General features: G+C 33.7%; 1 protein-coding gene across 1 annotated transcript; it reads left to right on the plus strand.

Annotated features, from left to right (window-relative positions):
- Window positions 1-158: 158 nt before the first annotated feature.
- Window positions 159-26,940, plus strand: ABHD18 (abhydrolase domain containing 18). The gene is made up of 12 exons (XM_049631157.1): window positions 159-711; window positions 1,351-1,435; window positions 5,125-5,225; window positions 9,733-9,811; window positions 9,917-10,001; window positions 11,787-11,814; window positions 16,709-16,847; window positions 18,904-18,993; window positions 19,656-19,757; window positions 23,251-23,629; window positions 24,327-24,489; window positions 25,991-26,940. The coding sequence occupies exons 1-12, from the start codon at window positions 620-622 to the stop codon at window positions 26,040-26,042; spliced, it is 1,395 nt and encodes a 464-aa protein (XP_049487114.1). The 5' UTR covers window positions 159-619; the 3' UTR covers window positions 26,043-26,940.
- Window positions 26,941-27,802: the final 862 nt, after the last annotated feature.

Genomic DNA, 27,802 nt, shown 5'->3' on the forward strand with positions numbered 1-27,802 from the left:
GAATGTGAGCCCCACGTCGGCCTCTGAACTAACAGCAGGGAGCCTGCTTGGGATTCTCTGTCTCCCTCCCTCTGCCCCGGCCCTGCTCATGCTCACTTGCTCTCTCTCAAAATAAATACATTAAACACACACACACACACACGCACGCATGCACGCACGCACGCACGCATATATATGTGGCACCTGGGTGGCTCAGTTGCTTGAGTGTTGGACTCTTTATTTTGGCTGAGGTCATGATCCCAGGGTCGTGGGGTGGAGCCCAGCATCAGGCTCCATGCTGAACAGAGATTAAGATTCTTTGTCTGTCTGTCTGTCTCTCTCTCTCCCTCCCCCTGCCTCTCTCTCTCTCTCTCTCTCTCTCTCCCTCCCTCTCCCTCCCTTTACCCCTCCCCCCTATGCCCCTCCCCCACTCGCACATGCACACTCTTCCTAAAATAAAATAAATATACACAGATAGATGGATAGTATGTTTGAAAGTTGCAAAGTTCCAAGGAGAGTAGATCAATCTGTAATTTTTACCTGATATTTAAAGAGATGGCTAGGAAATTGACCTAGTGCCTAAAATAAAATATTTTAAAGTTATTTTAAATTTTGTTTCATAGATGTTTGTTTGTTACTAATGGGTGTCAGCAAGTTAGATATTCTATACCGGAGACTTCTCCTCACAAAACTTTTTATCAGAGGATGGGGGAGGCCAGAGGATCTCAAAAGGTAACCATTTTTTTCTTAATGTTTATTCTAAATTTGTTTTAGTAAAAAAAATTAAAAAATTTTTTTCAGTGATACAATCCTTTGTTATAAATACGAAGTGATTGACAAATTAAGCATTAAAGTATATAAAATATTAAATTGCTTCTTTTTCTCTTCTGTCTTTTTAATTATTTCTGTTTTATCTTATATAACCATAAATTATTTTTAAAGTAATTTTAAAATTAAAAATAAAGAACTCTCAAATACAAAGTAGATTTTGAACTTTAATTATTTTTAAGTTGCTTATAGTTTCCAGGGATAGAGCTTCCTCATGTATATTGAATTTGTAATGACTATAAAGCTGGGATATACTATAGGTCATAGAAGTATCTGGACTTAAGAAAATGAATTTTCAGGATTTATGCCTTTAATTTTGAGTATTGCATATGTTAATTGCTTTCTGAACCATATTTCTTAAATGTTTTATGGATAAGATGTCCAGCTTGAATAAAAACCAGTAGCCTCATCTTTTTCTCTAATGATTTGAATTAAATTTTAACATAGCTTATGAACTGGACTTGCAAATTTTTCAGCATTATACATCACTCCCTGTATAATGGGCATATTGAATTTTCCCTTTTTCCCCCCTTATCCTAATAGACTCTTCGAATTCAGAAAGATGATTGGAAATCGAGAAAGATGTCAGAATCTGGTTTCAAGTGATTACCCAGTACACATTGATAAGGTATTTAAATGAAAGAAATGCAATTACAGAAATTCTGGTTTAACATAAATATGTGTCAAGAATAGGTTGAGGGGTGTCTGGCTGGCTCAGTCAGTGGAGTGAGTTCAAGCCCATGTTGGGTGTAGACATTCTTGAAAATAAAATCTTAAATAATAATAATAATAAAATAAAGCTTAAAAAAAGAATAAGTTGAATACTGGAGTATAATAACAAACACTAAAACATGAGTACAGTATAGACTTTTCATTTAATATGATTAAAATAAATACCATATGTATCCTAATAGGATGCTTATAATAATTGTAATCATGTATATGAGAGCATATATTTAGTACTTGCTTGAACAGAAGAAAATATTTAAGGCTTCATCTTTTTGAGCCTCATTTTGTATCTTTAGGATCAGAAGGATTAAAATATTTAAGAAGAATTATGAGTAATACAGGGAAGTATTCTACTTGGAGAATCAGCACATGAGAAGTTGTTAACCAAAACGCCTATTAAATAACATCAGGGAAATGTTATGGGAACTAATTGGTGAAAGAATGGTAGAAAGAAAACGCAGTAATATTAGAGAAAATTAGAGAATATATTTGAAATAGTGTTGTTTTTTAGCAACCATGTTTTTCTGTAAAACAGTTCTAGGATTATATAATTGGATAATTGAAGTATTGTTGGGGAAGGGGTACAAATGCAAAGCCTTCATATCTCATTGCCCTTCAACCAAAGTAACTCTATTTTCATCTCTTATATGTATTGGATATCCTTAGAGGATTTCATTTTTCAAAACAGTTCCACTGCTAAAAACAAAATTTTATAAATTGGAAATCCCTCATCCATACCATATAGCTCTTCTTTCTATAGCTTCTGGATTTAGAACATTTCTCCCTCAAATTTTGCTAAATGTTACTATTTACCTGGTTTTTTTATTCTATTATAAATCACAGGCTTAAAATAAATTAAAAGCATACCAAGTAAAAAATCAAAAAGCTAACTTTCTGTCACTTTCCACTGCTTAATTCTATTTGTATCCCAAGGAAAAATTACTGTTAAGATTTGGGGATGCATCCATTCCTCTTCCCCTATTGTTCCCATTACTGTCTCTTTTGGTTTTTAAAAATTGAGGTAAAATTCACCTGCCATGAAATTCACCTTTTTTAAGGTGTGCAGTTAAGTGTTGTTGTTCTTTTATTATTCTTCCTAAGATGTGCAAACATCACCACTATCATTAGCCAATTCCAGAACATTTTTATCTCCTCAAAAAGAAACTGTGTACCCATTAGCTGTTACTTCCTACTTCCCCAGCCTCCCACCTGTTAGCAGCCACTAATCTGCTATCTCAATGGACCTATTCTAGACTTTTTATATAAATGGAATCATATAATATGAGGTCTTTGTGTCTGGCTTATTTCACTTAGCAAATTTTCTTGGTTCATCCATGTTATGTAACATTACCTTCTTTTTTATTGCTAAATAATATTCCATTGTATAGATATGTGACATTTTGTTTATCCATTTATCAGCTAATGACCATATGGATTGTTTCTGTTCTTTGACTATTATCAATAAGGCTGTGAACATTCATGTTCAATTGTTTTTGTGTATATATGTTTTGAATTTTTTTGATATTAATCTAGTAGTGGAATTTCTGGGTCATATGGTAATTCTGTACTTAACTTTTTGACAAACTAAGAACTGTTTTCCAAAGTGCACCATTTTACTTTTCCCACCAGTAGTGTATAATAGTTCCAATTTGTCCACATTCGCACTAATATTTGTATTAAATAGTCATCCTAATGGGTGTGAAGTATTTTATTGTGGTTTTCAATATGCCTTTCCCTTATAACTGTGATGTTGAGCATCTTTTCATGTGCTTAGTGGCCATTTGTATATCTTCTTTGGAGACATCTATGAAATCATTGCCTATTTTTAACCGGGTTATTCATCTTTTTATTGTTGAGTTATAGCTGGTTTAATTTTTCAGTCTATATTACTTATGGTTCTAAATTGCTTTTTTTTCTTACCAAGTTGCCATTTGTCCCAACACTATTTGTGGGATTATTACTCCCTTTCACATTAATCTGTGCTGCCTCCTTTATCAAATAGTTTATTATTCTAAATCATATAAATTCATATTGTACACATCAGGTCTCCTTACCATTTTGAAAAAATGCAGTGCAATCCTAATTAAAATACTCAATTTAGAACTAAAGTCTGTAAAATGATCTTAAAATTATTTTGGGAAGAATCATGAAAGTACAATCAGATCAGGAACACCTAAAAAAGAAGAGTGATAAGGAAAACCTACTTCAGTCATTTGTCAATAGATATTATAAAGCTGCAGCATGATCAAACAGCATGATATTGGTATAAATGAAAGGTAGGCTAATAAGCATTATCTACAATAGCCAGATTATGGAGACAGCCCAAGTGGCCATCATCTGATGAATGGATGAAGAAGATGTGGTATACACACACACACACACACACACACACACACACACACACACACTGGAATATTACTCAACCATAAAAAAAGAATGAAATCTTGCCATTTGCAATGATGTGGATGGAGTTAGTATTAAGCTCAGTGAAAAAAATACTGTGTGATTTCACTCATATGTGGAATTTAAGAAACAAATGAACCAAAGGGGAAAAAAGAGAGAGAGGGAGGCAACCAAGAAACAGACTCTTAACTATAGAACACAAATTGATGGCTACCAGAGGGGAGGCAGATGGAGGAATGGGTTAAACAGGTGATGGGGATTAAGGAGGGCACTTGCTGTGATGTGCACTGGGTATTTGATGTTAAGTGATGAACCACTAAATTCTACATCTGAAACTAATATTGCACTGTATGTTAACTAGCTAGAATTTAAATAAAAACTTGGAAGCCAAAAACCAGAAAAAACCTTTTAAACGAGTGGGGGGAAAAAAGATAGACTTACAAGACCCAATAAAGGATTGAAAATAATGTTATAACTTATTAAAACTTACTTCATGATAAAGTAGCATTTTAAGTCACATGCAAAACAAAATGTGGATTATTTAATAAGACATTGCTGGCTAGAAATTTTGTTTTAAAATAAGATGGTTATATATGGTATCCACAGATAAAATTTTTTGTTTACAATTTTAATGAAAATATGTGGTGCTTTACTGCTAATTTAATTTTGATTACTGACCTGATAAAGATTTTTTATTTATAAAAAATAACTGATGAAGGGAAAGTTTAGGTGTCAGACATTAGCAAATGCCTTTGCTATAAATATAAATATACATTTCTCCTTATTTAATGTTTACATGACTCATTGTCTCAATGGATTGCTTAAACATCAAGTCAACCCTTATTTGATTGCGGTAAATTATTTTTACAGTTTCTTTGTAAATTGTTCTTATGTTTATTTTGATATTTTTGAATTCTTCCAACTAGTATTTTATTGACTTATTTCATGCTTTTGTACAAATGCAATTTATTTATAGTTTACTTTTCCAACTAGCCTGTAGTAAAGGATGTAAAAGGAAAAGAAATGTGTGTGAGGAGCCATGCTTCAGAAAACTGACTGGGGCAAAAGAATACATGGTAGTCAGTGAAAAAATTTTTAATTGAATGGAACGTTTTTATATTAAAACATGCATGATAGACCTTAGTCTATATGTATGTATACATTTTGGTCTTGCTTTTCTTTTAGATTGAAGAGCAGTCAGACTGTAAGATCCTAGATGGACACTTTGTTTCCCCCATGGCCCACTATGTGCCTGATATAATGCCAATTGAATCTGTTATTGCAAGGTAAGAATTTTTATTCAGAAAGTTTAAAGTAGTAAGTTATTTTTTACTTACAATTATAATATCAATGGCATACTATTTTTAATTGGTTAGCATTAATTGCAATAATTATTTAGCATTGCTCCCGGTAAATGTGGGGTGAAGCAGAATAAAACTATAGAAAAGAGACTGTTATAAATAATTTATATAAGCCTAATGGAACCACAAAGATAAAACCTATTAGATAAACAAAAGACAAAGAGAAAGAAATCTAAGCATTCCACTACAGAAAATCATCAAATCACAAAGAGACAAAAAGAAGAAAGGAACAAAAGAATAATAAAATAATAAAAAGAATAACACAACAGCCAGAAAACAATAAACAAAATGGCAATAATAAATTTATAACTGTCAATAATCACTTTAAATGTAAACCAACTGAATTCTCTAATCAAAAGACTTAGACTGGCTGAATGGATTGAAAAAAAAGAAAAAACAGGACTCAAGTATGTGCTGCCTATAAAAGACTCACTTCCAGGGCACCTGGCTGGCTCAGTTGGAAGATCATTCAACTCTTGATCTCGGGGTTTGAGTGTAAAGATTACTTAAATAAATAAATCAGCTTTAAAAGAAAACTGTTTAAGAAAAAAAGATTCACTTCAGATGAAGGAGATACATAGACTAAAAGTAAAGGGATGGAAAAAGATACTCCATGCAAATGAAAGTCAAAAGAAAATAAAGGTAGCTATATTATATCATACAAAAAAGACAAAGATTGGAGGGGCACCTGGGTGGCTCAGTCAGTTAAGCATCTGACTTGGGTTCAGGTCATGATCTAATGGTTCATGAGTTTGAGCCCTGAATCGAGCTGTCTGCTGTCAGCACAGAGCCTGCTTCAGATTCTCTGTCCCCCCCTCTCTCTGCCCCTCCCTCCCTCTTTCTCAAAAATAAACATTAAAAACAAATATTGGATAAGGGTTAAAGAAGGTCATTATATAATGATAAAGGGATCAGTCTAACAAGAGGATATAACATTTGTAAATATTTATGTACCCAATATAGGAGCTAAATATATATTTAAAAAAATTAACGGGGCGCCTGGGTGGCTCAGTCGGTTGAGTATCCGACTTCGGCTCAGGTCACGATCTCGCGGTTCGTGGGTTCGAGCCCCGCATCGGGCTCTGTGCTGATGGCTCAGAGCCTGGAGCCTGTTTCGGATTCTGCGTCTCCCTCACACTGTGCCCCTCCCCTGCTCATGCCCTGTCTCTCTCTCTCTCTCTCAAAAATAAATAAACATAAAAAATAAAAAAAAGTAAAAAAAAACCTTTTAAAAAAATTAACAAACTTGAAGGCAGCAATAGAATAATAGTCGGGAGCTTTAATACCTGACTTGCAGCAATGGATAGATGATCCAGACAGAAAATCAGTAAGAAAACATTGGACTCAAACTACCCATTAGATCAAGTGGACTTAACCTAGATATTCACAAAATATTATATCCAGCAGCATCTGAATACACATTCTTTTAAAATACACAGGGCGGGGCACCTGGGTGGCTCAGTCAGTTAAGCATCCTACTTTGCCTCAGGTTGTGATCTCACAGTTCATGAGTCTGAGCCCCACATCAGGCTCTATGCTAACAGCTCAGAGCCTGGAGCCTACTTCGGCTCCCTCTCTCTCTGCTTCTCCCCCGCTTGTACTCTGTCTCTCTCTCTCAAGAAAATAAACATTAAAATTTTTTTTTAAAAATTAAAAATAGAACTACCATGTATGATCCAGCAACTCCACTTCTGGGTATATATTTGAGGGAAACAAGAACATTGATTTGAGAAAATATCTGCACCCCCGTGTTCATTGCAGCATTATTTACAATAGCCAAGACATGGATCCAACCTAAATGTCCATCAGTGGATGAAAGGATAAGGAAGTGGTATATAAAAGGAGTGCAGTATTATTCAGACATAAGAAAGAAGGAAATTCTTCAGGGGCATGTGCATGGCTCAGTTGGTTGAACGGTTAAGTGTCTGACTCTTGATTTTGGCTCAGGTCATGATCTCGTGGTTGGTGGGATTGAGCCCCATGTTGGGCTCTGCACTGACAGCAGAGCCTTCTTGGGATTCTCTCTCTCCCTCTCCCTCTCTCTACCCCTCCATCCTCTCTTTTCAAAGTAAATTAAATAACAACAGCAACAAAAAAGGAAATTCTCCCATTTGCAACTACATGGACCTTGAGAACATTATGCTAAGTGAAATAAGTCAGACAAGGACAGATACCATATGTTCTCACTTATATGTGGAATCTAAAACAACGATGACAACAACTTGGAACTCAGAGATACAAAGAACAGACTGGTAGTTGCCAGAGTTGGGAGTGGGGGCTGGGTGAATTGGGTGAAAGCGGTGAAAAGGTACAAACTTTGTTATAAAATAAGTCTTGAGGATATAATGTACAGCATGGTGACTGTAGTTAATACTGTATTGTATATTTGAAAATTGCTAAGACAGTAGATCTTAAAAGTTCTTATCACAAGAAAAAGGATTTTTGTAGCTATGTGTGGTAATGGATGCTAACTATTGTGATGATCATTTCACAATACATACATATATCAAATCATTGAATTATATACCTGAAACTAATAATATATGTCAATTATCTCAGTATTTAAAAAGAGATTTTGGAAGCTGAAAATGGGAAGCCATTAAGATCTATATAGATACTTTCCCTACCTCCCTTTCCTGTATGCTTCCTGGTCTCTTATCCCTGCTTTATGACCCATGCCATTTCTCTGTGGGTAGTTTATCTTTCTCTGCTTCTCATGCAGTGACAAAAAATAGCTACCACAGCTCCACAGAGCCTTCATGTTGAAAGCTCAACAGAATCTAGAGTCTGTTCTAATTACAGACTACCAAAAGAACAAATCTTTACTGCCCTAATTTGTACTACCCCAGGCCCAATCAACTGTAGCTGAGGAGCTCACATGAACTCTACCTATTCATCACAGGGCATTGGAAAATACTCTTGTGAGAAGGTACTATAATATGAGCAGACAGACTAATTAGTGAGCCTCTATTAGATGAGTGGTCAGTTATTACTGTAATAAAATATTCTTATTAATTTAAAGCTATTCTCCAATAATGAAGTCTCTACATGGAATGCTATGAAACAGAAGGAAAAAAATAATAGCAGAGATGTCCAGCATTTCACAGAAAGCATTTTTAAATGTTTTTATTTACCCCAAATCATCAAAATATCAAGAAGCAGGACAGTTCTGAGAATGCAAAATGAAGTAGAGTTGTTAACATTGGCAGTTTTGATGAAGAGATTAAAAATTAAGAGTTAGTTCCCATGAGCACAAAACAGAAAGAACCACTGAACCCTCCTAAATGTACTTGTGTGTATTCTCTATTCAACAATTTATTGATAATAGATAACTAGTGATATTGTCCCCTGCACAAGCAAAATAAGCTCAAAATTGAGGTTTATGTTGCCTGAGAATGCAGCTACCTAAGGTCAAACCTTGAGTTGACAGAATGCAGTATTATACTAGATAATAATTCTAAAATATCAATTGCTAAGGAAATTAAAAAGGCAAGTAAACCAGTTTAGGAAGATAAAGTTCTGAAGATGAACGGTGGTGATTGTTGCATGACACTGTAAATATGCTTTTTAAAAAAATTTTTTGAGTTTATTAATTTTGAGAGAGTGAGTGGGAGAGGGGCAGAGAAAGAGGATGAGAGAGAGAATCCCAAGCAGGCTTTATGCTGGTAGTGCAGAGCCTGATGCGGGACTCAAGCCCACGAACCATGAGATCATGACTACAGCCAAAACCAAGAGTCGGAAGCTTAACTGAGCCACCCAGGTGTCACCCCAACAATGTAAATGTACTTAATGCTGCTGAACTGTACAACTTAAATATAGTTAAAATGGTAAATTTTATGTTACATGTATTTTACCACAATTAAAATAAAAGTCCTATAGGGAAAAAACATTAAATGAAAAGCAAATTACTACAATAAGAAGATGACACATAGGGAAAACTTTTTTGTTTTTTGTTTTTTGTCATCTGGCATGGATTGCTTTTTCTCCAAGTTGGAAAGCAAAAGAGATAACATAAAGTATTTTACTGATACATCAACAGCTTGTACAACCAAGCATTATTCCTGCAAGGAGAAAAAGCAGAGCTATATAGAGAGTTGTTGTTTCTAAGACTTACTCATATATATTGATGTCTCAACAAAATAAGAAAATTTCATTATGCATTTATAAAGTGATACTGAATAAGGTAAAAATGATTACAATGAATTCTGCGTTTATATTGTACTGCATATTTTAATATCCTAATATAATATCCTAATATAACAAATTTATAATATCTTATTTGCCTTTATGCAAACATGAATTATTCATCATAATTTGAATGTCAAAATTCTGAATGATCTCTTCTCCCAAATAATTTAATTATTTACAAATTGAAAGTTTGTATTGAAAACCTTCTAAAGAGAATTCTACTTACGTGTTTTATTTTAAATAGGTTCCAACTTATTGTTCCTAAGGAGTGGAACAGCAAATATAAACCTGTATGCATTCATCTTGCTGGAACAGGAGATCATGTAAGACTTTCTTATGACGCCTTAATCCCTAATTTGTTAACATACTCTTTGTAACACAGATGTGGTTATTACATTCTTTAAGTATGTCATCTTTTCTTTCCTTAGCATTACTGGAGACGACGAACACTAATGGCTCGTCCTATGATTAAAGAAGCCCGAATGGCTTCTTTGTTGCTAGAAAACCCTTATTATATCCTTTTGTGATACCTAGAAATCTTTTCTCTTATTTATAGATTTAGTCTTCAAAAAGAATGATAGATAGTAACCAGCTTTTCTAAACCAGTTAAATTTAGTGTCAGTTCAGAAAATATTTAAGAAGCAAGAATGAAAAGAAGTGAAAAATTATTTCATGCCTTTAAACAACCAATGTTAAGGATTGTGCTTCCACTGTGTAATGAAGATAAATTGTACTTTTTTCTTATAAAACTTATGCTGGATTTTAATATTATTAAGTCAAATGTTTGCTATTAAGGAAACCTTCATGTTTTAAATTCATTTACATTTAAGTCATCAGTTGAGGTTTAGAACAGTTCTTAACTTGACTTTCAAGATGACGTCAGACTATTCCCAGAAGAAGAAACGAAACTGATGCACAGATATAAAGAAATGTTCGGGGCACCTGGGTGGCTCAGTTGGTTAAGCATCTGACTCTTGGTTTCAGCTCAGGTCATGATCTCACGGTTCGTGAGTTCAAGCCCCACATAGGTCTCTGTGCCAACAGCGCAGAGCCTGCAGAGCCTGCTTGGGATTCTCTCTCCCCTCTCTTTCTGTTCCTACCCCATTCATGTACTCTCTCTTTCTCTCTCAAAAATAAACTGTAAAAAAAAATTTTAATTTAAAAGAAATGTTCAACGTTGCTGGTAATAAGAGAAATGTAAAGTTAAAGCAACATTACCAAAGATTTAAAAAATAAAACCCAGTAGTTGCGAGGCTATTGTAAAAAAAAAAAAAAAAAAGGCACTCTTTTTACTAATGACTGTGAAAATTGGTTTAATCCTTGGGGAAAGCATTTCTACTGTATGTATCAGGAGCATTAAAAAATCTTAAGTCCCTTGACAGTGATTTTGATTCTTGGAAATTTATTCTAAGGATAAAATACGAAGAAAAGAGAAAGTTGATTGAAAAGAGATTTATATAATTTTATTTATAATAGTAAAGCATTAGAAATAGCTTAAATGTCTCACAATAGAAAAATGGTTGAGTAATTTGTGGTTCATAATATTAGAATATTATGTGATTGGTTATGTATATTGCTCTACCATTTACTACCTGTATGACCTTGGACCTGTTATGTAACCTTTTAGTACCTCAGATTTTTCATTGGTAAATGGGAATAATCTCTTAGGTTATTCAGAGTATTAACTAGTTAATACTGTCTAGAACAGTGCCTGGTAAATGACATTCAGTAAATTTTAATGGTTATTGTTAAAAAGTTTACAGTAATATATGAAAAGTATAATGCAAAAATAGGATACAAAACTGTGGTGTGACATAGGCAGAAAACCTAAAAACAGAAAATCCATTAAAAACTGTGTGTAAGGAAAAAATACTGGACATACACCAAAATATTAATATGGTTGTCTGTACATGAAGTAGTTTTTCTTCTAATATACTTTTCTGTATTTTCTAGATTTTATATAGTCAACATATAAATGAAAAAAAAAAAACAACCTTAATTTTAAAATTAAGTTGAAGATTGCACAGCCCTTTGGATATACTAAACACATTAAATTGTACACTTAAAATGGGTGAATTATGTGGTATGCAATGTCAATAAAGCTGTTTTAAAAAAGAAAAAAAATAATCACATTGAAAATCCTGAGAACTCCTCAACAGCCTATTTGAGATAATTAGAAAATAGTTTTTTCAGTAATAAATTGTGTTCAAATGTAACTATTTTGCTTAAGTAAATATGTTTTGAGACACAAACTGTATTTAATTATTTTAAAACTTTCTCTTTGACCCACATTCTTAAATGGCTGCAGGAAACCCAAGGACCAAATGTAAGTATACATCACCTTCGTTTTTGTAATCTTTATGCCAAATTTTTAGTGGTATTAAAATTTTTGTTAGTCTTTGGTTAATCATTTCTAAGTTTAACATGCAAATGTTATTTGGGGAAAAGTTCTGTTATAAAACTGTAGTAGGCATGTTGAGTTAAATTTTTATCTTAAGCTTTTTGCACTTAAAATGTTTGATAAAGAGATAAATAAGAAATTTTAGTGGTGCCTGGGTGGCTCAGTCATTTGAGCATCCGACTTCGGCTCAGGTCATGATCTCACAGTTTGTGGGTTCAAGCCCCACATGGGGCTCTGTACTGACAGCTCAGAGCCTGGATCCTGCTTCAGATTCTGTGTCTCCCTCTCTCTCTGCCCCTCCCCTGCTCACACTCTGTCTCTCTCTCCTCTCTCAAAAATAAATATTAAAAAAATTTTTTTTTTAATTTTAGGGGCACCTGAGTGGCTTATTTGGTTAAGTGTCCTACTTTTGATTTCAGCTTAGGTCATGATCTCATGGTTTGTGGTTTTGAGCCCTGTCTTGGGCTCCATGCTGGTGGTGCAGAGCCTGCTTGGGATTCTCTCTCCCTTTCTCTCTGTCCTTTCTCCACTCATGCTTGCTCTCTCTCTCTCTCAAAATAAACTTAAAATAAAGTTTTTAATAGGCTGATGGAAGATATATTTTATTTATAAAACTGTAACTGAAGAAATGTTAAAACATTTTCCTTCTTAAAGTACATTTACTTACTTCGTGAAATTAACACCACTCCTTTTTATTCTTGCAATATATAGTATAGGTAATCTGAAGATAATCTCTTCTTGGTGTTTAGAAATGATGAACTTTGAAGGCAACTTTTTTTGCATTTCCATAAGCTATGTCATGTTTGGTTTTGATTCATTCAGTAAATATTTGATTCAAAACATTGGGAATATAACAACAAAAAAATAAGGTCCTTACTGTCATAGAGCTTATATTCTAGGATGAGAGATAGATAAAAATAATATAATGAGGAGCCACCAAGGTGAAAACCCAGAGGAAGATCAGCCTCAGAGAAGGAAGAATGAAAAACCTAATATAAGCATGGGAGAGTAGTATAAGACAAGGTCAGAAATGTAGGCAAGGGTCAGATTTATGAAGAGCCATGTGCTTTGAATTTTACTATAAGTGCAGTGGGAAACCTTTGGAGGACCTTAAGGAGAGGAATGATCTGATTTGTGTTATTAAAAGCTTATTTTGGCTTAGTCGGGCTAGTGTAGCAACAGAAAAATCAAATAGGAAGCAATAGCAGTAATGCAGGAGAAAAAAAAAGTGACTTTAAGGTAGTGGCAGTGGAGATGGAAAGAAGCTCTCATGGGTAATTAGAAGTTGAAATGATAAGACTCACTGATAAATTGGATATTGTTGGTAAGAAATCAAAAGTTCTGACTTGCATGTGTTAAATGTGTGATGTCTGTTAGAACTGCAGGTGGAGAAGTTAAGTAGGGAGTTGGAAAGTCCTGGAGAGGTAGATTTAGAGGCCACATGTTCTATGTGGTCGTGACATGGAAGAGATATAGATGAAATTGGGGTGGGTTGGAAGCAAACCCGTATCCTATGAAGGATAGTTTAGAATAAACTTTGTGAAATGTGAAAAATTAATGTCCAAGCTAAGTAGTTCAAGAATTCTTACTCTGGAACCAAGCTCTGTATTCAGAACTAAGTGTGTCATTTTTACTCTGTTCTATTGGTGGTTAAAAACCCAAAAGAGTTTATTGAGTTATAGTTAGAGGCAGCATGGGTTTAACAGAAAGATGTTGACTTTGGAGTCATAGAGACATAGGTTGCAATTGTAATTTGTCATTTAATAATTGTATTACCTTGGGCTAAGTATCTGTTACCTCATTTATAAGGTGGGAATACTCTATAATTTCTTCCAAACAGAATTGTTGTGAGAATCATGTCTATAAAATATCCTATCATGTATCATCAACCCAAGAAATATAATAATACACCAGTATATTTATTTTTCTCAAATAATTCATTGTAAGAGATGGTTTGCAATTTAAATAGTAAATTTATTTTTATCTCTCTTTTTAAAAGCCATCTTAAAAAGCTTGTTTTCATCAAAAGTGTGAGACTCGGTCCACTGTTATAAATAAATAACCACTGTCCCAGAACCCTACATTAGTAACTTCTATTAAAAGAGCAAACTGAAGTGAGTTTGATAATTCAGACTTCCGTACGAGGCCAAAATACATAATCAGGGGAATTACATGATCATCAATAGAAAATTGGAATGAGAATAAGAAACAAATGTAAGGATACATGGGCTGTTTTATGAGGAAGCACATCTATGATCTATTTTGACAGAGGATAGCATAGTTTCCATAAAGACAAATTCTGACTTAGAGCTCTGAGGAGATGTGGTAGGACAGTGGACATAAGCTCTTTGGGGGCCAGAAATGTGTTTTTCACAACTTGGCATTCCTACGGCTGCTAGTTCTTTGTGCATAATTACCCTACATAGACATACAGTAAACAACCATTGATAAAGTGAATTTTGTACACCTCGACAAGGTTTCATCCAGTGGCCAATCATGTATGTCTTTATATGAACTAAAATTTGAAAACAGATTCTAACTTGGACACTTCAATAATAAGATAGTATTCTTTTTTACCACTAAATAGGCATACCTTGGCGATATTTCACCAGCTGCATTAGCCCCTAACAAGAGTGTCAACCCCTCCTTTGAAGCTAGCCATTATCATCTCTTCTCTAGCTATGAAAGTCCTAGATGGCATCTTCTTCCAACAGAATGCTGTTTTTCAACATTGAAAATCTGTTATTTGTAGCTGCCTTTGTTAGTTATCTTCACTAGATCTTCTGGATAACTTACTGCAGCTTCCATATCAGTAGTTGCTGCTTTACCTTCTTGCACATTTATGTTATAGAGATGGCCTCCTTCCTTAAACCTCATGAACTAACTTCTAGCTTCAAACTGTTCTTCTGCATCTTCTTCACCTCTCTCAGCCTTCATAGAATTGAAGAGAGGTAGGGCTTTTCTCTGTAATAGGCTTTGGCTTAAGGCAATGTTGTGGCTGGTTTGATTTCTATCCAGACCAGTCTTCTCCAAAATTGAAAACCGTTTTGCTTTCTATTTTGTGTGGTCGCTGGAGTAGCACTTTTAATTTCCTTCAAGAACTTTTACTTTGCATTCACAACTTGGCTAACTGTTTGCTGCAAGAGGCCTAGCTTTTGGCCTATCTCCACTTTTGACATCCCTTCCTCACTAAGCTTGATCATTTTTAGCTTTTGACTTAAAGTGAGAAATGTGTGACTCCTCTTTTTACTTGAACACAGAGGCCATTGTAGGGTTATCAACTGGCCTACTTTCAAGATTTTTATATCTTAGGGAACAGGAAGGTGGGAGAGAGGGAGAGAGGTGGAGAACAGCTGGTCGGTGGAGCTGTCAGAACACACATAACATTTATCCATTAAATTTGCCATCTTATATGCATGCAGTTCCATGGTGCCCCAGAACAATTACAACAGTAACATCACAGATCACCATAACAAATACAATGAAAAGGTTTCTCGATAGTATGAAAATTACTAAATTGTGACAGAGACGTGAAGTTAGCAAATGCTTTTGGAAAAGTAGCATCCGTAGACTTAATCGATACAGGGTTGCCATAAACCTTCAATTTGTTCTTTTTTAAATGTTCATTTATTTATGTACACGTGCGTGTACAAGCAGGGTGGGAGCAGAGATAGATGGAAAGAGAGAATCTCAGGGCTCACACAGGGCTCAGTCTCACAAACTGTGAGATCATGACCTGAGCTGAAATCAGGAGTCGGACACTTAACTGATTAAGGCACCCAGGCACCCCATAAACCTTCAGTTTGTTAGAAATGCAGTGCAATCCAAAGTGCAATAAGATGAAGTATGCCTATATAAGAATGGTTTGGAATCTAAAAAGATTTAAATGCTTCTAATAAGGAAATGTACTTACATGTAAAATTAGTTTCTAAAGACAGAAAATTCTAGTTGAATTGGTTTTGTTTTTATTTTAGAGAGAGCAGGGGAGGGGGTGAGAGAGAGAATCCCAAGTAGGCTCCACACTTGGAGTGGATCCTACCACCCTGGGATCATGACCTGAGCCAAAATCAAGAGTGACACACAACTGACTTAGCCCTCCAGACACCCCTATTTAAGTTAATAAAAAAACATGTATTTTTATGAAAAATTACTTTTTCAACCAACTTTTAATTATTAAAAGTAAAGCATAGGGAATATAGTCAAGAATATTTTAGTAACATTTATATAGTGACATGGTGATTGCAGTTGCCATGGTGAGCATTGAGTAATGTATAAAACTGTCAAATCACCATGTTATACAGCCGAAACTGATATAACATTGTATGTTAATTACACTACTATTTAAAAAATAAAAGATTTTCCAGTTGATTATATTCATAAATTGTGTATTTTTTGAAAATAAGCAACATATTTAAGATTTTGGTAATACATGAGCCTCGTATTAGGTTAAATTCTTTTACATTGCTTTTAAAATTTTTATGCTTTAAGTTCTATTGTAATAATTTACCCCTGTGTAAATTCATACGGGACAACCACGAATTTTTTTTAACAGTTTGTTTAAGTGCTATCAAATAAATATATTTCCTGGGCTTCAAAGTAGTTAATTGAATTTCAATAAAGAGCAGATATAACTTTTAAAAAAATAAGTATTAGCTGATTAATATGTAGAATAATGTTAGCACTCTTAATTCCATCAGTTTGTTCCATTAGCTATCTGGTCCTTTAAAAGAAAAACATGAAGTCTGGCTGCCTGTTGTAATTTTGCATATATTAAAATGTAAATACATAAATAATTTTCTCTTTTGTCTTGTGAGGCTAGAAGGTCCAGCCTAAAAAACGTGTCTGACCTTTTTGTGATGGGAGGAGCTCTTGTTTTAGAATCTGCAGCTCTCTTGCACTGGCTAGAGAGAGAGGGTTATGGACCTCTAGGAATGACCGGAATATCCATGGGAGGACATGTAAGCCTTTTAATTTCAACTGATACTTAATTGTGATTATGTTTGTAAGATCTAGAGAATGTAGTTATTTTAAAAATTTACTTAAGATGTAGAATTAATTTTAGTCTTGGCAAAAGCAGGAACAGGTTTTAAACTTTTCCCATTATAATGATTTTTTTTTGTATGATTTATATAGACAATGATTGTACTTCATAGTCATAGCTCAGGTATTGACTTTAATTTAATATTGTATTAAAAGTTAATTTTTATAAAATTTAACTTTTCACATCTGAAATATAAGTGACTTACTTTGCTGTTAAATTGGTGAAGATAGCAAATGTAGAAAATACTTTTCATTTATCTCTTATTGCTGTCCCCAGTGATAAAGAGGTACCTGTTATACCTTTGTCTTCTAGAATATACTGAAACAGCCTCCTAATTGGTTTCTCTTTCTCTAGTCTTTTCTTTCATTAAACTTCTTAGTTTTTCTCCACACCATAACTAGAGTGATTTTCCTAAATCTCATCTGTGCTCTCTCCTGCTTAAAACCTGCCAAAGGCTTGCTATTCCAGTGGGCTTTAGATATGCTGGGTGCTAGCATTCTCCTAGTGCCTTCTCATGCCTTTTCACCTAACCAAATAACAGTTTGCCCTTCTGGTTCCAGTCTAGAGCTTACTTCCTATGAAAAGTTCCTCCACTCACAGCCTAAACCCTAGACTGTACTTCATCTCTTATTAGTACTTTTTTCACTGCATTTTGATTACTTGTTTAGCAGTTTTTCTCCATGAAGCAGTAGGTTCAGTAAGGGCTATTGATATGCTCTAATTGTTTCCTGAACATATTAGTCACTCCATACATTTTAAAAGAAAGAACAACAAAATATATATAGTTTTCTGTAAGTAATTTGAATTATAAAATTAAGTTTAAAAACTGGCTAAAATTCAGAAATATTATTAGTGAAATTGAAGGGTGGACAATTATTTCTTTTCCCTACCTAGTAATGTTTGCATTGTTATGACCTAGATTAGGATCTTAGAACTTTCACCTGAACTACTGCCTATACTGGTTGGTTTCCTACCTCAGATCTTACTCTTTCCAATCAGTCTTATGAACTGCTATCATTTTAGCTTCCTTGAATCACTTCTTTGACATTGCCACTCTTTTGTTCAGGCCTCTTTATTTCCCATTATATACAGAGCAAAAGGGACCTCTCATCTGTTGCTATTCAGTCTTTCCAGCCTACCTATCTCCCTCACCCCATTCACCATATATGCCCTATTGACCAGCCAAAGTAAGTTATATTGGCTGTTTTCCTAGCAGACTTTGCATTTTTTCACCATCTTGCCTTTGATCACGTTGTCTTCTTTATATAGAAGACAAGACCCCATCTTTCATTTCCCCTAAAGGACAGCCATTTCATGAAGCCTTCTCTGATTCCCCTAGCCAAAAAACTTTTCCTTTCTCTAAACACACACATTACATTATATAAGTTATATAATTTGTTTTGTAGTTCACCAGCTTTTTTACAGTCAGCCTCAAAGGTCTGAGATTTTATAGTTGTGATTTTGTTGTCACTGAGCAGGTCACTTAAGTACGGAGTGTGATTAGCCTCCTGCCTAGCGTCTACATTTCAGCATGTTTGCTCTATATTTACCCAGTAGAAAGTAGTTCTCTGTGGAAGGTCTTGAGATTACTTAAAATTTTCCAATGTACTTTATTACTTTCTAAGGGAGAAGTTATATGTTGTTGTTGAATTTATGATTTGGGGTTTCACAAGGTTGCTAGACATTCTCATGAGTATTTAGAGATTTTTTAAGATTTTATTTTTAAGTAATCTCTTTACCCAATGTGGGGCTCAAACTTACAACCCTGAGATCAAGAGTCGCATGCTCTACCAACTGAGCCAGCCAGGCACTCCAAGTATTTAGAGATTTTGTGTTTATGTCTTATCTTACCAATTACTACTTTCTTCATAGTAAATGAAGTCTTACCAGACTACTTTCTTCATAGTAAATAGTTTTCATTTTAATGAATAGAAATTTAAACAGAAGCTCTCTGACTGTTAAACATATTTCAGATGGCTTCCTTAGCAGTATCCAACTGGCCTAAGCCCATGCCATTGATCCCATGCCTGTCTTGGTCCACAGCATCTGGAGTCTTCACTACGGTAATTTAATTGCAATTAATACTTAAATAGCTATATGTAATGAAAGGTAATTGTTTTGGGGGTTCCTAAAATCCCCTCCAGGTTTGGTGGTTCTCTAGAAGAAATCACAGGACATACCACCTAGTATTACTCACAACTAAGACTTACTATATCAAAAGGATACAATACAGAATTAGCAAAGGGAAAAGGCACATGAGGCAAAGTCCAGAGGAAATCAAGCACAACCTTCCACTGGAATCTCACAGGCTGTGTTTAATTCCTCTAGCAATGTGTTATGACACTATGTACAAAATGTCCATCAGTGAAGGTTGATTGAGCCTGGGAGTCCAGGGTTTTTATCAGGGGTCAATCACTTAGGCAGTCTCTGCCTCATGTACTAAAACTCCAGAGGGAAAGTATGTGTTCAGCAGAAACTACACTGTTTGTCACAATGACTTTATGATTTATCACTTTATCATTTAGAAAGATATATATTGGGGCAAAGAACTGTTTATTAGTCCAGTTCCCAGACTCTAATCAAGGGCCAACATTGCAAGTAGAGCTTTCTAAAGATAGGAAATCTCAAGCCTGCTATGTTTACTCTTTTCTGCACATTAATAATAAAATTATTGGACAAAATGTTTGATAGTGTGGTTTGATCTTAATTTAGTTTGTTATTTCAGGGTGTGCTAAGTAAATCGATTAATTGGAGGGAGCTGGAAAAGCAGTATTATACACAGACAGTTTATGAAGAAGAAATTATTCACATGCTTGAATATTGTGGAGTAAGTATTTTTAATTTCTGCGTAACATTGGAGGGGGGCAAAAGTTGATTGTGTTTCACGTTTTCAATTTTTAAAAAGAATCGCAAATTTGTTAAAAGGCAGTACTGTTTTTTAGTTTTTAAGATTCTTCATTTTAAAATAAAATATAAATAGGGGCACCTGGGTGGCTCAGTTAAGCCTCTGACTCTCGATTTCAACTCAGGTTATGATCTCACAGTTGTGACATCAAGCCCCACGTCAAGCTCTGTGCTAACAGCATGGAGCCTGCTTGGGATTCTCTCTCTCCATCTCTCTCTCTGCCCCTCCCCTGCTTGCACTCACTCTCTCTCTCTTTCAAAAATAAATAAACATTTTAAAAATAAATAAAAGAAAATATAGATATAAAAAATCGTGCAAAGCAAATGTATGGCTTACAACATTTATTAAACAGAAAACCTGTTTGTAATAGGCCAAGAATAGAAATTGACCACCCAACACAGAAACCACTCCCATGTGTCCTAATTAAAAAGCTCTTCTCCCTGCACTGCTAATCACTACCCTTATTTTTATAGTAATTACTTCCTTCTGTTTTTAAAATAATTTTATTGTCCAAATATGTATCCTTATATACTACAATTCTTTTTTTTGATGTGCTTTTCTGTGTCTTTTAATCTGTAAGTTCCCTTCCATTCCTTTCCTTTTCCTTATAATTTATCTGTTGAAGAATTTAGACTATTTACCTTTAGAGTTTCTCACCATCTAGATATTTTTTATTGCATTCTCATGGTATAGTTTAGCATGTTCACTCATGCTCTGTATTGCCTGAAAGTTGGCAGCTGGGTCTAGAGGCTTGATTAAACTCAGTTTTTATTTCTTTGGTAGGAGTGTTGGAAGCACATAATGTCCGGTTGTCTCTATTTTGTGGTGTAAGCCTTCATTGATGTTTAATGCCTATGTCTATTAGTGGAGGACTGCAAAATACTGATATTCTAAATCTGTCATTTTTTTATTTATTAATTTTAACACTTGTATAAAAAGGCACTTATTGGTTACCTATTATTTGGCTCAGTTCATATATGAAAGGCAGGATAAATGCTTGATATCTTTCCCTTAACTTACTAGTTTTCAAGATAATGAATTGGTTCCCTCTTAGTCTCCTAAGGTGACCAATTCCTTTCATGGTTTTTTTCTTTTTATGAATTTTTAAATTTTATACATTCAGTTTGGAAGTTACCAAGGATCTCAAGAAATCTCAGAAAGAAAAAACATCTATACTATCAATTAGGACTTTTTATTTATGATTACATCACTATAAATCTCACTCTTGTAAAGGAAATCTATCTTGCATAACCTCAAAGGGTATTTACTTGCCTAAGAACTTTGTAACAAAATATCTCTACCTGCTGGTTAGTTCCTTGTGTTCCCCCATACATATAATAAAAAAATGCCTATATTTCAGAACTTATGATAAAACTCAATATGCATCTTTTGAAAGGGATGTCAAAAACTTTGGTTGTCTGAAACAGCAGTGTAGTCTTACCCAGCACTTTTTTTATGTCTCTGACTCTTGGTGGTTGTATACAGCTCTTTTTGTCTCAGAACTTGTTCACAGCAATACATATTCAGGGAATGTCAAGATGGCTTCCTTTTTTGTTATAAAAACTGTGTTTTTCTAATCAAAAGCAGTTAAAGTTGTTGGTGTACCCCTCTGAGTAATTCTGGGGTGCTTGATCTTACATTTCTCAATGTTTTTAGGTGTACAGTTCTTTGGTCCAGATGACTCTAGTGATTTTTTCTGTTAACCAAGTTGTTGGATTTTTTTTCCTGCATTCAGTCAATTTTTCATTCTTTAATTTTTTAAATAGCTTGTAGGTCATACATTCAAGCATCAAAAAGTATAAAAAGGCATATAATGAAACAGTTCCTACCCGTACTCCCAATTTGCCTAGGTCCTATCTCCCTCAACAAATAACCCACTATTTATTAATGTTTCAAGGAATTTTTCAAACCAATAGAAATATGACCTTTTTTCTTACCTTTTTTTATGGACTATACACAAATGTTTCCTTTTTCTTTTTTACTGCTGCATGAGACTATATGGATGGACATACCATGATTCATTAACTAGTTCCCTGTTGATGGGTATTAATGTTGTTTCTCATTTTTCACTAGTAACAAACACTGCCGCCATGAATAAATTTCACAAGTGTAAATTCCTAGAAATGTTGTTCCATTTGTAATGTGGTTAGATTTTGTCTAATTCTAGTTGTTTCAATTTTTACTACCAGCAGGAACATGTGTATCTGTTTTCCCATAATTTCACAAATTCAGTGTGTTAGCAAACTTATGGGTTTCATTTTTTTTGTCAACCTAATGGTGAAAATTGGTATTGTTTTTACTTAGTTTACTTAATTTTAAGTGAAATTGAACATGTTTATAAGTTTAAGGGTAATTTATATTTCATTTTCTGTGACCTTTATGTGCATATCCTTTGCTCACTTTTTCTATTGTGGTTTTGGACTTTATATTCATTTCTAGCTTTTAATAAATTAAAGCAGTTAGCTCTTTGTCATATAAGTTGCAAATATATTTTCCCAGGCTGTCATTTTTTTTTCTTTTGACTTTGTCTTTAGTATTTAACAACGTTTATTTTTACTTAAATTACATTGTACTTACAAGTCCTTAAACTTAGTACATCCTTTTGAGATTTTAATAGGTAATATTTTTTCCTTGATAATTTTTAATTCTTCTTAGTTCAGCCTAAGAAAGGGATTTGAGGTAGCTGATGTGTTACTGCCAGGATACACTCATAAGGCTTTTGGAAGTTCTAAGATTAAGGCAGATCATGAATTTCAAAACTTTAGCAATAAAAACATGATGCAGACTAAATGATACCCTTTATTGTTTAATAGGAAACATTAAGCAATGTAGTATAAGTCATTTATCTTAGTCCTCAGATAAATTCTGAAATCTCTTTTTTCTCCGTTATTTTTTAAGTTATCAAATATATGCAACATAAAATTTACTATTTCAACCATTTTTAAGTGTACAGTTCAATGGTGTTAATAAATGCATTCACATCGTTGTGCAGCCATCACCTTTGTCCATCACCACCATCCATCTCCAGAACTTTTTTCATTTTACTGAACTGAAGCTCTGTACCCATTAAACAGTAACTCTTCATTACCCCCTCCTTCCAGCCCCTGGCAATCCCCACTCTATTTTCTGTCTCTATAAATTTGACTACTCTAGGTACCTCATAAAACTTAAAATCATACAGTATTTGTTCTTTGTTTCTGGCTTATTCATTTAGTGTAATGTCTTCAAAGTTCATCCATTGTCGTATGTATCAGAATTTTGTTCCCTTTTAAGACTAAATGATAATCCATTGTATGTCTATAGCACATTTGGTTTATTTATTCATTGATGGACATTTGTGTTTTCTTTTTATTTTAACAAGGTTGTTAAATAAAATGTATTTTATACTAAATGATGTCTTCTTTTGTATATTCAGACAGATTCTTTCAAAATGGGACAAGAGTTTGTGAAACGCTTCCCTATTGGTGCAGACAAGCTAACTAACCTTAATCTGGTGTCTAGAACTTTAAATTTAGATATGACAGACCAAGTTGTATCCCAAAAACCTAGTGACTACCATCAATCTAATAAAACATCTATCAGTGCCACATCAGAAGGACTCTTGTTGCAAGATACCTGTAAGATGGAGTGCTTCAATCAAACACTTTCACCCAATAAAAGTAGTTATACAAGCTGTGGCCCTCAGTCATATCACCTACTCAGTAAAGAACAAAGAAGAAATAATCTTCAGAAAGAATCTTTAATATTCATGAAAGGAGTCATGGATGAATGTACTCATGTGGCAAATTTCTCAGGTACCAATTTTATATGAAATGGAGAATGTTTGCTGATGGTAAATATTTGTGAAATATTTTTAAGGATGCTTTACATTTTAAGGATGTTTACAAAATAATTTCATATTTTCAAGAGTATGTTTATTGTTGGCTCCAAAATGTATTTCACAGGATAAGTTGATTATTTAAATATATTTTATCCATGAAAATCTAAATCCATCTAATTAGGGGTGCCTGGGTGGCTCAGTTGGTTAAGCATCCAGCTCTTGATTTCAGCTCAAGTCATGATCTCACAGTTTGTGCAAGCCCTACGTCGGGCTCTGTGCTTACAGCATGGGGCCTGCTTGGGATTCTCTCTCCCCCTCTCTCTCTCTCTCTCTCTGAGTCCCTGCCCTGCTAGTGTGCACTCGTGTGCACTCACTCTCTCCTAAAAAATAAATGAGTAATCTTAAAAAAAAATCCATCTTAATAGTTAACTAAAAATATATTGGATTTCATACCTTCTTTAGAATGTTCATCTCATTGTATTAGAGATGAATATTATGATATTATGTAATATTATAGTTGATTTTTAACTTAATCAAAAAGTTGTAATTTGACCAACTTGACTTACTGTACTATCAAGTATGTTTTATTTTCTAATATGATAGTATTTATATAAAAATCTTAGAACTTTTTAAAAGTATATATGTTGCATCTTTTAAAATTCCATACCTAGTTCCAGTTGACCCAAGCCTCATTATAGTGGTTCAAGCCAAAGAAGATGCCTACATTCCACGAACAGGAGTTCGAAGTCTACAAGAAATCTGGCCTGGTTGTGAAATCCGGTATCTAGAAGGGGGTCATATTAGTGCTTATCTTTTTAAACAAGGACTCTTCAGGTAAGATGATTGGTCTAACATCTATTTATTTGGTTTCATAATTTTTTTGCCTCAAAAAACTTAGAGGATTGGGTATTTTTATTGTACGTTTTAGTCCACTTTCCTTTTTTTCCTTCCCCACTCAGTTCTCACCTTGTGGTATTCTTACCTATCTCATCCTCTTCTTGTTTCTTCTAAAGAACTGGAGAAGTTGTATGATAGGCATATTTTATTGTGTGTTTTTACACTCTTCAAATATTAATAGCCAGGTATTTTAGGGTATAGGGAGGAACACAGTTTGTAAAACTTGCTTTGGTTCATTATGAGTTTTTCACTCCACTCTTTTCTTCTCTCAAGATGGCATAAGTATCTGTGGAATAATTGAGCAATGTTTTTCCGTAGCAAGTGAATATGGAATCTTAAGTGAGAAGTGAAATACTGGTTTTAATGCTAATAACCTTATATGACTCCAGTATTTATTAGAACTTACAAAAACCTTTGATTCTGTATCTCTAGTATTTTACAGCCTTTATTATTTCTACTTCTATTCAGATTTAATGGCAAAAGGTTATCATTGGAATATATTTATCATTAATGGTTAAGTGTATTAGTTCACATAAAGTGCTTAGTACCCTGTCCATGATATGTTTCAAAACTGCCAGCTGCAGGGCTGTCTGGGTGGCTCAATCAGTTAAGCATCCGACTTCAGCTCAGGTCATGATCTCAACAGTTCATGGGTTCGAGCCCTGCATCAGGCTCTGTGCTGATAGCTTGGAGCCTGGAGCCTGCTTCGGTTTCTGTGTGTCCCTCTCTCTCTGCCTCTCCCCTGCTCGCTCTCTCTCTCTCTCTCTCTCAAAAATAAATAAAACCATTAAAAAAACAAAATAAAACTGCCAGCTTTATAGCTATATAATAGAAGAATTGTGTGTACTATATGTTTGACATGTTTTAGCTCTTTTTAATCCAAGAAGTAATTTTGTATGTTGTCACTCATTTACTTCAACTTTTAGATGTCACCTTAAATGTCCAATTAAGATACCTTGTGAAAGTACTATAGGAAACTAAGGCTTTTTCTTTTTCTTTTTCTTTTCTTTTTTTTTTTTTAAGGCTTTTGCTTTTAAGTTCAGTTGCTAGGCATATGTGTTTTTCTGGACAAAAAATATCCTTATCTTAATTTATGAAGTAAATTGAATACTACATTATGAAAAGTTTAGTGTAGCCAATTAATTTTCAACAAGTGACTTACATATATACTTTATATTTTTCACATACATAGTATATAAATACATAGATATTATATAAGTTCGAATTCATCATCAGTTGAAAGCACATTTGAGGTTTTCTAGTAGTGGTGAAGTTACATGGACCCAAACACCTATCCTCAGATACCTGCCTCTTTCAGACCTATTTGGAGAGGAAGTCAGGTTGCAAGCCACAGGTAATTTTGGAAATAACTAACAATAAAAGTACTGCCTTCCTTTTTTGCTCATTACTTATAGTTCTTCTTTCATATTTAATTTAGACGTGCCATCTATGATGCATTTGAACGCTTCCTCCATAAATATGCTAACTAATTGGATCACTGTATATAACCAGTATGGCCATCATATTGTTTACAAAAGGAGTTTCATCCTTTGATGATGTGAAGAACAAGCAGACAGCACTAAATATCTAATTTGTATTAATTTAGTCTGGAACTCATATAAATCAGTCATTAACAATCTTTAAATACATTTAAATAATTTTAAACCAATATTTGGATGAAATAATGTTGAAATATTTTGTTACTGTTTTGTGGGAATCCCATATACTCAATGTCTAGTCTGTTGTTGCTATTTATGAAAACTTTAACTTTTTAATTGTGAATAATTTATTAAGATAAATTTATTCATTGAAGCCCTATTGGTTTTTAAAGAACTGCTAAATCAAACTAAGTTTGTAATAACATCAGCCTGTATTGTATACCCTTATGTGATAGTTCTACTATTGACTTGATTTGAGAACATGTTTCTTTCCTTTTATGATTCATAGTGAATTTATAATCTTATTTTCAATTTAATCTCTGCCATGGAAATACTTCATGGTGTGTAAAACGCAGTGTTAACTTTGAATTCTAAAAAATTCCTAATGGCGTCATACATAAGTGGTTTTAATAATTAAAACAAATTGGGAATGCAAATAAGATGCATATGACTTGGCTGTACTTTGAGACTTTGCCAAATACTAGGTTAGAAAACAATGCCAAACCTATTTCCCCTAATTAAAAAGTGTCAGTTCATCAAAAATGGAAATAATGAAAAGACTTACTGCATTACTTGATACTGTGTCTTAACATTTTCTTGTATACCTACTCTGGGTTTCCTAAATATCTAACTTTAGTTAGATACACTTAAACAGCTTTGGCTTTTAATTTCAGAAATTAAAGGCCATATATGAAATTGATTTGTTCCATATGAGTTTATTTTACAGAAAAGTTATAGTAACTACTAACTTTTTTAAGGGAAAGATTATATGGCTAGATTTGGTGCTGTGCTTTCGTTTTATGTTAAGTTTCTCAAGCTAAGATCTAAAATGTTTGAAAAAAGTAGAAAGTATTTTTGAGTATTGTATCAAGGTTTGGAATAAATGTACTTGAGTTTTATTTGTTTGAAATCTGTGTTGTCTGTGGATTATTTTAAAATATGTATTCCTAGTGTAGCAAGGATATTTGAATTATAATGTGCCTTCATAGCCTTTTAAAATATTTTGTTACTCTAATGTTCCCATCACCTTAACTTTTAAAAGCTATTTAAAAGTCACTAATGTGAAGTCATTAATGGTATACAAAATCATAAATTCTGTGAAACTGCTTTGGCATAGGAAACCAAACCAACTTGGTTACAGCCATTTGGTCTTTAGCAGTTTTATATCTTCAGATTAGAACCTTTACTTTTAACTGAAAATATAAAATATACTAAAATTTTTAAACAAAATACCCTTTAAAGATAAAGTAAAATTTATTGTTAACTGAATTACAAGCATTTTCTTCATATATAGTGAGGCAATATGATTGAATGCTTTCTGAACTATGGCTTTAGTAATTTATTACTAAATAAATTTAGAAATTTATTTTTCACCTAAATATTTCTTACTAAGCAGTAATGTACTGTGGTATATAACTTTCTATTGGTAAAAGAATGAAATTTCATTTCATTTTAATTAACTCTTAGGCATAACTAATTTTTCCCAAATGTGAAAGGAGGTATTTTAAAAATTTCATCTCTTAAGCAGATGTTTTAAAGAATATATCCATGCAACTTCCTAAATTGATTAATTCAAGGTGCAAAATACCTTA

The sequence above is a fragment of the Panthera uncia genome, chromosome B1 (assembly GCF_023721935.1).
Source record: "Panthera uncia isolate 11264 chromosome B1, Puncia_PCG_1.0, whole genome shotgun sequence".
NCBI classification, from domain to species: Eukaryota; Metazoa; Chordata; class Mammalia; order Carnivora; family Felidae; genus Panthera; species Panthera uncia.

What these genes read in the sequence shown, in the direction of transcription:
- ABHD18 (XM_049631157.1), top strand. Translation starts at nt 620, where the DNA reads ATGGGTGTCAGCAAGTTAGATATTCTATACCGGAGACTTCTCCTCACA. An exon ending in ATTGAATCTGTTATTGCAAG is followed by an intron (nt 5,226 to 9,732) that starts GTAAGAATTTTT and finishes TATTTTAAATAG; the next exon opens with GTTCCAACTTATTGTTCCTA. An exon ending in TTGCTGGAACAGGAGATCAT is followed by an intron (nt 9,812 to 9,916) that starts GTAAGACTTTCT and finishes TTCTTTCCTTAG; the next exon opens with CATTACTGGAGACGACGAAC.